The sequence below is a fragment of the Poromitra crassiceps genome (genome assembly GCF_964638095.1).
Source record: "Poromitra crassiceps genome assembly, contig: HAP1_SCAFFOLD_1511, whole genome shotgun sequence".
Classification (NCBI taxonomy): Eukaryota; Metazoa; Chordata; class Actinopteri; order Beryciformes; family Melamphaidae; genus Poromitra; species Poromitra crassiceps.
Genome location: NW_028150901.1, coordinates 1 through 13,889, shown reverse-complemented (window position 1 = coordinate 13,889; position 13,889 = coordinate 1). Strand labels below are relative to the sequence as shown.

The window sequence follows — 13,889 nt, the reverse complement described above, 5'->3', positions numbered from 1 at the left end:
CATGCCAAGTGAAACACTGGTTTGTCCATATAACACACAGGGGGAGGTTGCTCCATATCAACTTTCTCCAAAACAACTGAAGTCATTGGGGAGCAGTTCTTCAGGCGTTTGACTTCCCTAAACATAAGCAAGTTGGGGTCACGGTGGCACGGTGGTAGCGCTCTCGGCTCGCACTGTCGCCTCACAGCAAGAAGGTCCTGGGTTCAATTCCAGCCTCGGACGCTGTTGGCACTGCGCGTATATCTCCCCATGCCTTCGGTGCCTGGTGCCCAGGTGGGCTACCTTGTTGAAAAGGGCCTTTCTGTGTGGAGTTAGCATGTTCTCCCCGTGCTCCCCTGGGGTTTCCTCCATATAACATCAATATGGACGCCCACTAAACTCATGCAGACGATGGTCGCCTGACCAGTGGGAGTTGGAAGAAGTTGGTCCCCAGGCACTTCACTGCAGTGATGGGATGGCGATGGGACAATGCAGACAAGGAGGACAAATACAGTGCCTCTAATAGCGTGTGTGTGTGTGTGTGTGTGTGTGTGTGTGTGTGTGTGTGTGTGTGTGTGTGTGACTGTGTGTGTGTACTGGCTGCCGTGCACGTATGGTGGGTGTCATCTGTGGTCACAGACAGCAGAGGGTTGTTGTCACACTGTGGTCACAGACAGCAGAGGGTTGTAGATCTTCTTCCCGTCCGGAGACCTGGATCCGTGGGCCAGCAGCTCTTGGATGGTGATCCAGTTGTCGAGGATGCGGCGGTTCCTCCTCTTGGTGCTCTTCCTCTGGCTCAGCAGCAGGATGTTGTTGCCGGGGGAGTCCTGCTGGAGGCGGGGCTGAGCGCTCCGGGACGACTTGGGCTCCTCGGCGCCCCCTGCTGATGATGAGGCGTCCCTGGGGACCGGAGAAACACGGATTTAGGCAGGAAGGGGACAACACATTCTCACCGCCAACTCGTCAAATACTGATGGGTACACACTGACTACCTCTTTTTCATCATCTTTTCACACGTTAAATGGTTTGGTCATGGTTAAATAAGAAATTGTTTTGTTACCAATTGAAATCTGTGTGTTGAAATGTACTTTGAATACGGTGGGGATCGAACACCGGGCGTTGCTGGAAGTCTATAGAAGTCTATTGGACTACCCTGCACATTGTGGCAGTTGAAGTCTATTGGACTACCCTGCACGTTGTGGGAGTTGAAGTCTATTGGACTACCCTGCATGTTGTGGGAGTTCTATAGAAGTCTATTTGACTACCCTGCACATTGTGGCAGTTGAAGTCTATTGGACTACCCTGCACGTTGTGGGAGTTGAAGTCTATTGGACTACCCTGCATGTTGTGGGAGTTCTATAGAAGTCTATTTGACTACCCTGCACGTTGTGGGAGTTCTATAGAAGTCCATTGGACTACCCTGCACGTTGTGGGAGTTGAAGTCTATTGGACTACCCTGAACGTTGTGGGAGTTGAAGTCTATTGGATACCCTGCATGTTGTGGGAGTTCTATAGAAGTCTATTGGACTACCCTGCATGTTGTGGGAGTTCTATAGAAGTCTATTGGACTACCCTGCACGTTGTGGGAGTTGAAGTCTATTGGACTACCCTGCATGTTGTGGGAGTTCTATAGAAGTCTATTGGACTACCCTGCATGTTGTGGGAGTTCTATAGAAGTCTATTGGACTACCCTGCATGTTGTGGGAGTTCTATAGAAGTCTATTGGACTACCCTGCATGTTGTGGGAGTTCTATAGAAGTCTATTGGACTACCCTGCATGTTGTGGGAGTTCTATAGAAGTCTATTGGACTACCCTGCATGTTGTGGGAGTTCTATAGAAGTCTATTGGACTACCCTGCATGTTGTGGGAGTTCTATAGAAGTCTATTGGACTACCCTGCATGTTGTGGGAGTTGAATGGCTAATAGCTAATTGTAATTAGCATGTCCCACAGCATGTCCCATGCTGTGGGACATGCCGACGTGCAGAGGACGGAGCAAAACCGCGGCGCAGACGGAAGGCTGCGCAGACGGGCCTGGTGCGACCAAGGTGTAAGTTTGTTACATGTATTTGAGCTAAGGCTAACTCCTTACATCTACAGTTTAATACAGAGCCAAAGTGAAACGTCACTTCCTAATTTCTCCCTGTACCAGCGGTGAAGAAAACATGAATGGCACGGAGGATAAGTTACTTTTTTTATCCTGTTTGAATTGTGCAACGTAAATTTTGTCCATTTAAAACATAACTTTGCATGTGAAGAAAGTGTAGAAGAAAGTCAAACTGAAACGTAGGGGTTAGTTTTGTATAAAAACTACATAGCTCGTGGAAGCTCGTGCCATGTCGCCGGTCTTCAGCTTTGCCGGTAGAGAAAGTGACGTCACTTAGGCGACTGTGCATGTAATTTTTCTGATTTATAACTTCTAGTGCAACAGTTTGGCGACAAACTGCGACTTTCTTGACATGCAAAGTTACATTTAAAAGGACAAAATTAACGTTGGCGCCCCGTGGCACAATTCAAACGGGATCAAAAAAGTAACGTAACGTCCGTAACGTCTCCGTCCACCGCCATTCATATTTTTCGCAGCGCTGGTACAGGGAGAAAGCAGGAAGTGATGTTTCACTTTGGCTCTCTATTTCTGACACGTTTAGACAGTAAACCACTTCTGACACAGTGTACTGTTGATGTGCCTATAATGTGCATTTTCTTTATCTATTTTTTGGGGGGGTGGGGGGGATGTGCTCATAAAGTGCAAATCAAATTCCCCCTCAGGACAATAAAGGTATTTTATTTTATTTTATTTTATTTTATTTTATTTTATTGACACTTGGGCCTCCCCCCAGACAAAGCTTGGAGTAAGGGGCCCCCTTGCCCAATTCCTGTGGATGGGATCATGCTTATGTTATTTGATCCCATAGACACTCAACAGTTGAGCCAAGATAGCCTGATATTGCTGTTTGACATACTTCAGAATACACCAAACAAATAAATAAATAATAATAAATAAATGTCTGTTTGATGACATTTATTAGTTTCTGACTCTGGGAAAGTGGGAAAAACTGTTGAATTCCCCCAAACTCTGGCTTTAATCAAATCACACACATTTAGGCTATTCTATGTGATCTCCTTTTGATAACAAATAATAACTAATGTAATATTTTTTCACTTCCATTGACTGAGCCTCCCCTGAAACTGCTTGGAGCCCCCCCTGGTGAGGCCCGCATCCCACTTTGAAAACCTCTGGTTTATTCATTCATTCAGTTCTTTCTCTGGGCATAATCTTGATTATGCAAATGTGACGAGGAATATTTCCTTTGGCAGTCCAATTATACATGCAGGAACAACCAGGATTAATGTAAATATGATCAGTAAAATCTTAAGAGTCAGTTCTGAAACCAAGAGGTAAGTCAAACGATGCCATAATTAAACCAAGCTCTACATTTACACATACTGTAGCCTATTCATATTCTTACTCAAATGCACACTAATTAAGTTAAATGAAAACTAGATGAAATTATCTATACAATTAGCAAAAGTAGAAATAGGTTTTGCCATTTATTACATAAACATGGACGTTTTCTGTCATTTATATGTCATTGTCCATTCATATAGAATCTATATGGCCATGTAAAATACTGAGGTAGATCATACCATTCATTTACATGGCTATATTTCTAATTTAGGACAGATCTTCATTGAACGTTCATGTGATGCTCGGTCACATGATCTGATCATCAAACCAGGAAGTGTCAATTAAGTGTTTGGTTTTCAGTTCATGCAGCATTTGTTTCAGTCTCAGCTTAGTGATCAAAGTTTCTGTCTGAGAGGAACAGAAAGGAAGATTTGGGATGTTAAGTGGATTGTTTGCTGTGATGGATTATGGTTAACGTGGCTGCCTGTCTCTGGGGGGTTTGATCTTATCAGCAGTAAGGTAAGAGGATTGTCTTTGATTAACTCTTAACACTAATGATGTTGTGGCAAAACACAAAAAGAGCTCCACAAGGCAACATGCATTTAAACTAGACAAAACCAAACTAGACTACACCGACCTATACACTAACAACTAAACTAAAGTCAACTATAAACAAAATTAACAATTATTTTCATTGTTTGTTTGTTTGCCGAAACTGGCTCCATGCTTCCTCCGAGACATGGGCAGTTAGCCAGCCGCTTCTTTTCACCTGACAGGGGAAGCTTCACCGGTAGGACATAGCACGTGGGAGGTTCACGCTATTCCAACGAGTTCCCCTCCCTCCGAACAGGTGCCCTTAACGACCAGAGGAGGCACCACATCAGCAATCAGGATATTGCATGTTTTGGTGTGGGGTTCCTATATGAAGGAAACCCCCAGGGGGGACGGGGAGAACATGCAAACTCCACACAGAAAGGCCCTTTTGACGACCCCACCCGGGCGGTGGGCACTCGAGGACATGCGGACGGGCACGCATTCCTTCAGCGCTCACAGCGTCCCAGGTGGGAATCGAACTCAGGACCTTCTAGCTGTGAGGCGACAGTGCTTACCACTGCACCACCGTGCCCCCAATTATTTTCATTGTTGATTCATCTGTCGATTATTTTCTGGATTCATCGATTAGTTGTTTGCTCTATAAAATGTCAGTGAACATGTCGACCAATTAAGCCCAAGATGACGTTCTCTTGTAGTGTCCACAAGGTATTCAGTTTACCATCATAGATGAGGATAAAGAAACCAGAAGATATTCACATTTAAGAAGCTGGAATAAGAGACATTTTAATTGTCTTTTTGTTAAAAAAAATCTCAAACAGATGAACAGATTCTCAAAATAGTTGATGATTAACTTAATACTGTAGTTGCAGTCAGTAGCGGAGCGTACACCGGGGCAGAGGGTACTCGTCAGGCGGGCCCATCATTTTTTTTTTTTTTTTTTTGCAGGCCAGGCCAACGGGCCCGGCTGGCAACCTGTGTTTTTCTTTTTCTTCTTCAGAACAAGCTTGTCTGTAAAGTGGCTTCACTGTAGGCTTTCTTGGACATAATATTACTTGGCTCAATGAGTGACAAATTGTGTTTTCGGATATAGGGGCTATCAGCTATTTTACAGCTGTGACTTAAAATGACTTTATTTAATAAAGTCAGTGGTGTGAGTGTGAGAGGAATTCAATCAATAGACAATAACATTGGTGTGTTTAAAATGAGATATTCCACTAAATATGGCTAAAACCGATTCAAACATGCAAAAAAGGCAAATTTTTCTTCGCGGCCTGGCCTTCAAAAGAAAAAAAAAATTGATGGGGCCCCCCTAAGAGCTTCGCCCCCTCTGGGCTGATAGGGTCGCTCCGCCCCTGGTTGCAGTTCTAACTAAACTAAACTAGAGCAGACTAGGCTTAAAGCAGGTACCTGTCTCCTCTGAGGTAGTCCAGTCGGCTCTGCATCATGTACTCTCTTCTTCGTCGGTATTCTCTGGCTCTGAGCAGCTGCTGCTTCCTCTCCTCTTTGCTCCAGTATCGACCCTGTGGAGCAGCACAGCATCACTTCACCTGCTGCAATATCAACCGTGCATGTCCTTCATTCGAAATAAAACGTGACACCAACTGTGACCAAATGATTGCCGGCATGAAAGTAAAATACATTGATTTTTGCTATCTCGGATCATCGTACTACCCCCGACACTATCACAGCTTTTTGAAATTATATCTTTGGTATCTTTGGTTTTATATTTTAGCTAGCAATTCATCAGACGTCAAAGAGGTTCTCGTGATTGGATGGGGGCCCTGGTCCGGTTGCCTATATAATCCATACTGGCTTTATGATTGCGTTACAGTAACATGACTCTCTAGTTACCGGTTACTCTCTCGCACGGTAGTTATTCATAGCTTTCAAGGGGCGTTACGTGCTGCCGGGAACGCCCACCTGGCGGTCAAAAAAAAAACTTGTTCATTCCGCTGGCCGCGGACTAGTTTCTCACGCTGTGTTTGTTCAGCCAAAATGCCGGATATCTGCTGTGCTATCGGTTGCACTAACCGATGAGGAGACACGCCTGGCTTGTGCTTTTACAGAATCCCGTCGGAGAAAGAAAACTCAGACAGGAGGAGGTTGTGGATTTGTGCGATTAGACGTGGTTCAGTCGCTGGGGAGGGCAAATGGCTTTTTTTCTACCATCAAAGTACACACGTTTTTGCGGCCAACATTTCATCAAAGGTAAGCTCAAGTAACGTTAACGGGGTATTTTAATCATTATTGTAACGTTACTTGAGCTTACCTTTGATGAAATGTTGGCCGCAAAGACGTGTGTACAAACGGCTGAACAAACACAGCGTGAGAAACTAGTCGACTCGGGTGGCAGTGGAATGAACAAGTTTTTTGACCGTCAGGTGGGCGTTCCCGGCAGCACGTAACGCCCCTTGAAAGCTATGAATAGAGACAGTTGGCATGTCTGGGAACGCCCATACAGGCTCTAGGAACGCCCACAATAGACGCTGGGTTAGCTGGCTCAGCCTGGCTGGGGGCGTGGTCAGGGTGGGGTAAATTCCCCTGTTCTATCCATTCAGCAAAGTTAGAATTTAGCTGATAGCCCAGCCCAGGCAGACACGATCGGGGATTTAACCACCGCAGTAAACGCACATCTGAGCACATCTGTCTGTCTGCTTGCCTGCCTGCCTGCCTGTCTGTCTGTCTGTCTGTCTGCCTGTCTGTCTGTCTGCCTGCCTGTCTGTCTGCCTGTCTGTCTGTCTGTCCATCTGCCTTTCTGTCTGCCTGTCTCTCTGTCTGTCTGTCTGTCTGTCTGTCTGTCTGTCTGTCTGTCTCTCTGTCTGTCTGTCTGTCTCTCTGTCTGTCTGCCTGTCTGTCTGTCTGTCTCTCTGTCTGTCTGTCTGTCTGTCTGTCTGTCTGTCTCTCTGTCTGTCTCTCTGTCTGTCTCTCTCTCTGTCTGTGTGTGTGCAGCACCTGTTTCATCTCGCTGGCCGCGTCGTCGTCGGTGGTCATGCCGCTGCGCTCCTCTCTGATCTTCATGGCTCGGGCCTTCAGCAGGCGATCTCTGACCGGACGCTTGGCCACGTAACGAGTCCCGTCACTACGGACCTTCACCTGCACACAAACAGGAATCATCTCGAACCTTTTGTCTGGTTCACAGCTGTGCTTAATCCACTCTCAATCCCAGGCGCAGCAGAGGCTCACACCAGGTTTAGATTAGAGTCGATACAACCGTAAATACAACCTGCAGACTGGGAGAAATGTTTACGTCAGCCTTCTAGTGCTGAGTAGTACAAGTATGGACGTGGGGATTTTTTTTTTGCAGACTCAGATTTTCTGATTTGGTGTCTCAAGTGTGTCAACACAGGTGGCAAACATGACTGTGAATCCACCAATGTTGGTCGTAGAAGATAATAATATGAATACAAATAAAAAAAATTACACTACTCTTAAAGCCAGTTATATCTGCTTCAGTTTGTTTATGGTTGAGTTTGAATACCAATGAGTTCAACACATTCATCCGTCTAAGTTGTAGCAGCGAGATGCCATCCTGTTCCTTCATGGCATTAGATCTCAGGTTTCTAGTTCCTTCCTCACCCTAACCTCTAGACTTGAGCTATATTTTAAGAAATATGTGTTGATTTAATAACGGCCCATATCTGTTTAGTACTCAGTATTTTACAGTAAGGCGTCTGCCAGTTGGATGGGTTCACCCCAAACCCACACTGTATGGTGAAGCCAGACATCTAATGGTGAAAAGTAGGTTACTACTGATTGGTCATGTGGTATTGGCTGGTCTTTGGCACCTGCATAGAAGGTGACATCACCTGACACTAAAGACCAGCCAATAGCAGATAGCCAGTTCAGTACCCTGCTTTTTGTTCAGTTATTGTCCCATCTCTATTAGTATCTTATGATGTACCTTCCACTCCATGCGTTGTGGTGAAGCAGACGGCGATGCGTGCGTCAGCCCCAGCGGTAAGGCCAGTCCTAACCGCGAGGCGCTCACATGGTGGCGGTGATGGTCTTCCAAACCACAGGGTGCGCTGTTCACACTCCTGGGGCTGGCCGGGCCGCTGCTGCCCGTGCCGAGCCCCCTCTCCTCGCCCTCGGCCCGCTCTCTGTCGCCCCCTCTGTCTCTGACGCGGTCCAGCGGGTCGACCAGCCCCTCGGAGGGCAGCGTCATGCAGCTCTGGTAGCGTTCTAGCGGTTTGGAGTGGCCGTGGTGCCGCCTGGTGGAATACGGGCTGGACTCCGCACTTCCACCTGCCGGCCTGTCGGTGGCTCCACCTGCAAAGATAAACAAGGAAGTAGTCGACGGACCATGTGCTCATATCATGATACGATTCAATATGCAATATGATCTTCAGGATTTAATACAACCATGATATGATCAAATGTATCAAAGTTTAGTGGCAACAACAATTTAAAAGTCATTACAAAGTGACAGTTATACACTGTAATTTGGATGGAGAGATGGTGAAACATTTCATTTGTGATTACAGCAGAATAACACAGAGCTGATATCACCATTGCATTTTCAGCCCCAAGATACGAATTGTCACATTTTTGCAATGAAATTTGATATATTGTCCTATCCCTAATAATAACAGGCTAGGCTAATGTCTCATTAGCAAGCTGACTGCTAGGTGTAGCGCCAGTAGCGGTGTAACAATAAGCAGAGCAGAGCAGGGCTGTCTAAACTTTTGTGAATGGGGGCCAGGTTAGATCATGTGAAAATACCCAGTGGCCAGCTGCTTCTTGCATCATATGGGTTATAAAAAATAAAATTAAAATAAAAACCGCATACAATACAATTGTACTCTAAGGATTTTGTTTACCATCTGAAAACATTAATTCCACTCCACCTGCATTGTTCCTGGTCCTTGTCTATAAACTGTATATCATCACTAGATGAGTGGAAGGCCATAGTGTATTTTGAGAGACAAAACGTGGGCCGCTTAAAATCAGTCCGCGGTCCCTCGGGCCGGACTTTGGACATGCCTGGCATAGAGGAACTTTGGACTTTGGAAATGCCTGGCATAGAGGAACTTCTGGCTTGGCTACTTATGAGCAATGTGAACCAAAAGTTCAGTTTCTATGAGAAGTAGGTGACTGTAATCAAAATCGGTGTAGTTGTAGAAAATGCCCCGACTTCCAGAGACTCGTTTCTGGACATTGTTGGTGGTGTATGCAGACTGAGCAGAACTGAGCAAAAGTGAAAACTATACGAAGGAAAAGTTACCATTAGTGATAACTTTGGGGTTTCATACCTGGTCTGGAGCCCCGCCCTCCTTCAGCCACGCCCCTTCTTGAATTTGACCCCGAGTCTCTGGTCAGAGATCTGATGGTGGCAATAAGGATAGTCTGTTATATCCAATATTATTTAAATGGAATTCTATTTAGAAACATTTCTGCAATTATATAACATAAAGTATGTATAGCTTAGCCATAAACAAGTATTAGAATAATACACTGTATTTGTAATGTTTATTATGTAGTCTAATATTAGTAGTATTGCTGGAGGCTGAACACGATATGTAATTTTCTAAATATCCTTGGATGCAACTTGGGAAAACTTGCTTGTTTCAATATATCAGTTTGATCTAAACACCTTTGACATTTGAGTCACATTTTAATAGCTTTATATTGTTTGTATTCATAGTTTTTGTTATATAGTTTTATATTTATTTATACAGTACAACAAGAACAACTAAAACCAGAAAAATGAAGAGGAAAAAAGAACAATAAAGGAGACCTGAACTTGGAGGGCGTAGAAGGGGTGGAGCTTGAGCCGTTTGCCACGTTACCATTGGCCGTTTGGTACTTCCTGTAACTGTTGGGGGAGAAGGAGCAATTGAGGTTTGAGTGGCGTCTCTCTCGGTCCCGGTCCCGCCGCTGACGCCGCGGGGTGAGGGGTGAGTTCAGAGGGGGGAGGCGGCCAAGGGGGAGCAGAGGGGGAGGCGACAAGATGGCTCCTCCCTCCTCTCCTTCTTCCTGGAGAGGCGGGATCCGTTCGGTGCTGACCAAGGGCGTGCTCCGGCAGCTCTCCCCCCCGGTGTTGTAGGCGCTGGTGCTGTCTTTGTCATCTGACCGCTCTCTCTCTGGAACCTCGTTGATGGCCGCCAGCTCGTGGCGATGAGGGTCGTCCTCTTCATCGCCGTTGTGATTGTTATCCAGACCTGGGAGAGAAGAATTTTTCACGTTTTTTTTCCTTTTTTAAATTATTTGGTTGAAATGCTTCTACTTATAAAGAAGATTCAAATTGCACACTCTTCTCTTTTCTTCTGGTTTTGTATTTTATCCCACCAAACATTTTCGGCTACATGACCTTAGTCAAATAAGTTGTTTCTTTCATTGTTGCCACCCAAATATTTGACTGCAGCTGAATTACCCGACACTATAAACCAACCATCCACATTCCCTGATTAGTTCACAGATGACACAAAGAAAAGTAGTCGACTGTGGAGTGGATTTATTTCCTCTATTTTGAGTAGAAATTGTTAAAAGGTTGACTTTCTCTGTGTGGAAGCATAGACTGTATAAAGATATGGACATAGCCACCGTGACGTCACCCATTGGTGAACGACTTAAATAAATGTGATTTTTTTAAATCACAATTTTGAGAAAACCCTTCAGAAGTCATACAAGTGGTAAAAGTGGTTAATGAAATAAGGTCTGGGGTTAACAAAAGTTTATGAAACAGCTAACTTTGTGTTCATTTAAACTTTTGTTAAACACTGACAGACCTCATTTCAGGCATTTAACCGAAATACCCAAATCACAATTCACTTTTAGACAAGGAAGTGCTAATATCCGGCTTCCGGACTCATTCCTGCCGTACTCTATAATCGCTGTTGAATAAAGTTTTGATTTTGTGATCCACTGTAAAACCCGGACTTTTGAGCTGTCTTTCTGTTACAATATTGAAACTGAACTCTGACACTGAAATGTACTTTGTGACTGGATTGAACTCTGAAGCTTACTTGACAACCGGGGCGTGATTTTTTAAAGTTATGAGCCCATTATGTTACTGGTTACCTCCTTCAGGTCGCCCCGCCCCACCTGCCACCGTCTCCTCCTCCATCATCCAGGCTTTCAGACACCTCTCCCGGAGCTGCTGCATCTTCTGCGCTCGCAGAATGTTCCGGCACTTGAACTCCAGGTGGCGCAGCTCCTCCTCGATCAGGGCCATCTCGTGCTCGCTTAACGTCTCGTTGCAGTTCATATCCACCACCACCGAAGAAGAAGAGGCCTCCTCCTCGACTTCCTTCTCCTCACGGGCTCTCTCTTCTGTATCGTTTTTAGTCGCCTCTCTCTGACGCTTCTCGTTGCGTCTCTCGTACTGGCACTTGATCTCCAGCAGCTCCCGGTAACGCTGGCACTCTTCCTCCGTCAGGCCTGGCATCATCATCATCATCGTCAGGTGGGGTTGCTGGTGGTGGTGGTGGTGGAAGTGCTGTTGGAGCAGGAGACAATTGGGACTTGAAAAATACGCAGAAATGCCAAACCGATTGATCGATTTTCTGATAGCCTTGTTTATGTTTATTGTATATTTTACTGCTTTTTACTGTACTTTGCTTTTAATAACATCTAGGGAAGGGCTTTGCAAATTAGCCTATAGGCTATAGCCTATAGCCTATAGGCTCTTGGACATTTTCTTTTCTTTATCATTTTATTATCTTATCTGTTTGTGTGTATTGCTTTTATTCTGTGTATGTATTGTTATCACTTGTGTATGTTCTTTGTTACCCCTTGTGCATTTTTATTATATTGTTTTTTATTCCCGTATTCTGTATTTATCCTGTAGTTTTTAGTTGTCTATGTCCCGAGGACTGCGGGTGAAAATTAGCTTCGGCTAACCCCGGCACTTTTACCGTTGTCACATATGGATGATTCTGTACGTGTTTAACTGTTTTATTAATGTGCATTGTCCTGTCCAAATAAACAATAAAGTAAGTATAAATGCTGTGATACATGTCATCAGACGTTGGCAAATGTTATGATGTATCTGTCCGTATAAATAAATGAGATGAAATGAAATTACATTTGACTCATTTGCAGGAAGGGTGAGATGGAATTGGATTTCTTTCTGACTGGTCTAAATTGGATATATATATATATATATATATATATATATTACATTTATATATATATATATATATATATATATATATATAATGTGCTACAAAGTGTACCTGGATATTATCGGGATGAGACGCATGAAATAAATAGTTCACCCAAAAATGAAAATTCTGTTAAATTTTTCATTTGAATTTTTGTATTTACATTTGGCAGAATGGCTCTGTTCTGGGTAATATCCCTGTCCTTCCATGACCACCATGGAAAGCCTAAAAAGGTTGCTGTGAATTTTACAGTAACAGTATATTACTGTACACATCACAGTAATATCCTGTTCAAATTACAAAAATCGGTAACAACACAGGCAATTAGCAACAACATTTCAGGGTCTAGACCTAGCAATACAGATCCCCCATAGAACAGAGCAAGCGTCAATGACAACACAACGACATGGATTAAGTCAAGCAACTTCAACGAGGAGCTCGGTTGCAACGGCGAGCAGAGGAAGCAGCAATGACAGGCGGACTGAAGCAGCTTAAATAACGTGAGGTTAGTCAATTGAAGATTGAAGATTGAGATACTGGGAACTGAGTTGGAGCAGAGCTTGACTACGTTGGCCTGCCTGAACTTGGGCTAAAAGCTTCATTTTAAAAGCCAAGTGTAAACAGGACCCTTGATACATGTCAATTACAAAGACTTTTTTTTTTTACTTGCCTTGTGGTGGTGGTGGTGGGGGCTGTACCCTCCTGCCCCCCAGTCCAGGCCGGGGAGGGAGTCTGAGCTGAGCTGGAGGTCCCGCAGGTGGAGGAGTGGAGGGGTGGTGTCTCCTCGGCCGTGCCCGGGGCTGGGGCTCGGTCTGGGGCTGGGGCCCAGGCCGGGGCTGGGTCTAGGGCTGGGTCTGGGGCTGGGTCTGGGGCTCGGCCTGGGGCTGGGCCTGGGGCTGGGCCTGTGAACGGAAAAAAAGGAGGGGTCATGGTTTTGAATTTTAGTTGTCATCGCCTACTCCCAAAAAGTTGTCTATACAGTTGCAGGACTATATCATATCTTGTTCACTTCACATGTTAAAAATGATACATTCTCGTCAAAAGATCTCAAACAGCCAGTAAAGGGTTAACTAATGTAGGCGGGGACCAACCCTGCGTGTGACCTAACGCAGCCGGACTTTTTAATATGGTAATTATGGGGCCGATTAATGGCTGAATTTGCGATGGCTGCGCAGATTACTGTACTGGCCGGACTATGCTGCCCAATGGCTGCGCAGCCCCAACCGGTCACACAGGTTCAGTATTCCTCTAGTTGTATGAGCTCAGGTTGTGGTGGTGAGGGCTGTACCTGGGTCTGTACCTGGGTCTGTACCTGGGTCTGTACCTGCTGTACCTGCTGTACCTGGGTCTGTACCTGGGTCTGTACCTGCTGTACCTGCTGTACCTGGGTCTGTACCTGGGTCTGTACCTGGGTCTGTACCTACCTGGGTCTGTACCTGCTGTACCTGGGTCTGTACCTGGGTCTGTACCTGCTGTACCTGGGTCTGTACCTGGGGCTGTACCTGGGTCTGTACCTGCTGTACCTGGGTCTGTACCTGGGTCTGTACCTTCTGTACCTGGGTCTGTACCTGGGTCTGTACCTGGGGCTGTACCTGGGGCTGTGTCCTGGGTCTGTACCTGGGTCTGTACCTGGGGCTGTACCTGGGTCTGTACCTGGGTCTGTACCTGGGTCTGTACCTGGGTCTGTACCTGGGTCTGTACCTGGGGCTGTACCTATGGCTGTACCTGGGTCTGTACCTGGGGCTGTACCTGGGGCTGTACCTGGGGCTGTACCTGGGTCTGTACCTGGGTCTGTACCTGGGGCTGTGTCCTGGGGCTGTACCTGGGGGCTGTGTCCTGGG

General features: G+C 45.6%; 1 protein-coding gene across 1 annotated transcript; it reads right to left on the bottom strand.

Moving 5' to 3' along the window:
* Window positions 1–635: 635 nt before the first annotated feature.
* Window positions 636–13,000, bottom strand: LOC310771924 (PDZ domain-containing protein 4-like; the record flags this gene model as incomplete). The annotated part of the gene is made up of 8 exons (XM_083664423.1): window positions 636–879; window positions 5,351–5,463; window positions 6,896–7,036; window positions 7,845–8,212; window positions 9,196–9,266; window positions 9,681–10,104; window positions 10,964–11,381; window positions 12,719–13,000. 8 exons carry the CDS (start codon window positions 12,998–13,000, stop codon window positions 636–638), a joined length of 2,061 nt encoding a protein of 686 aa, XP_083520549.1.
* Window positions 13,001–13,889: the final 889 nt, after the last annotated feature.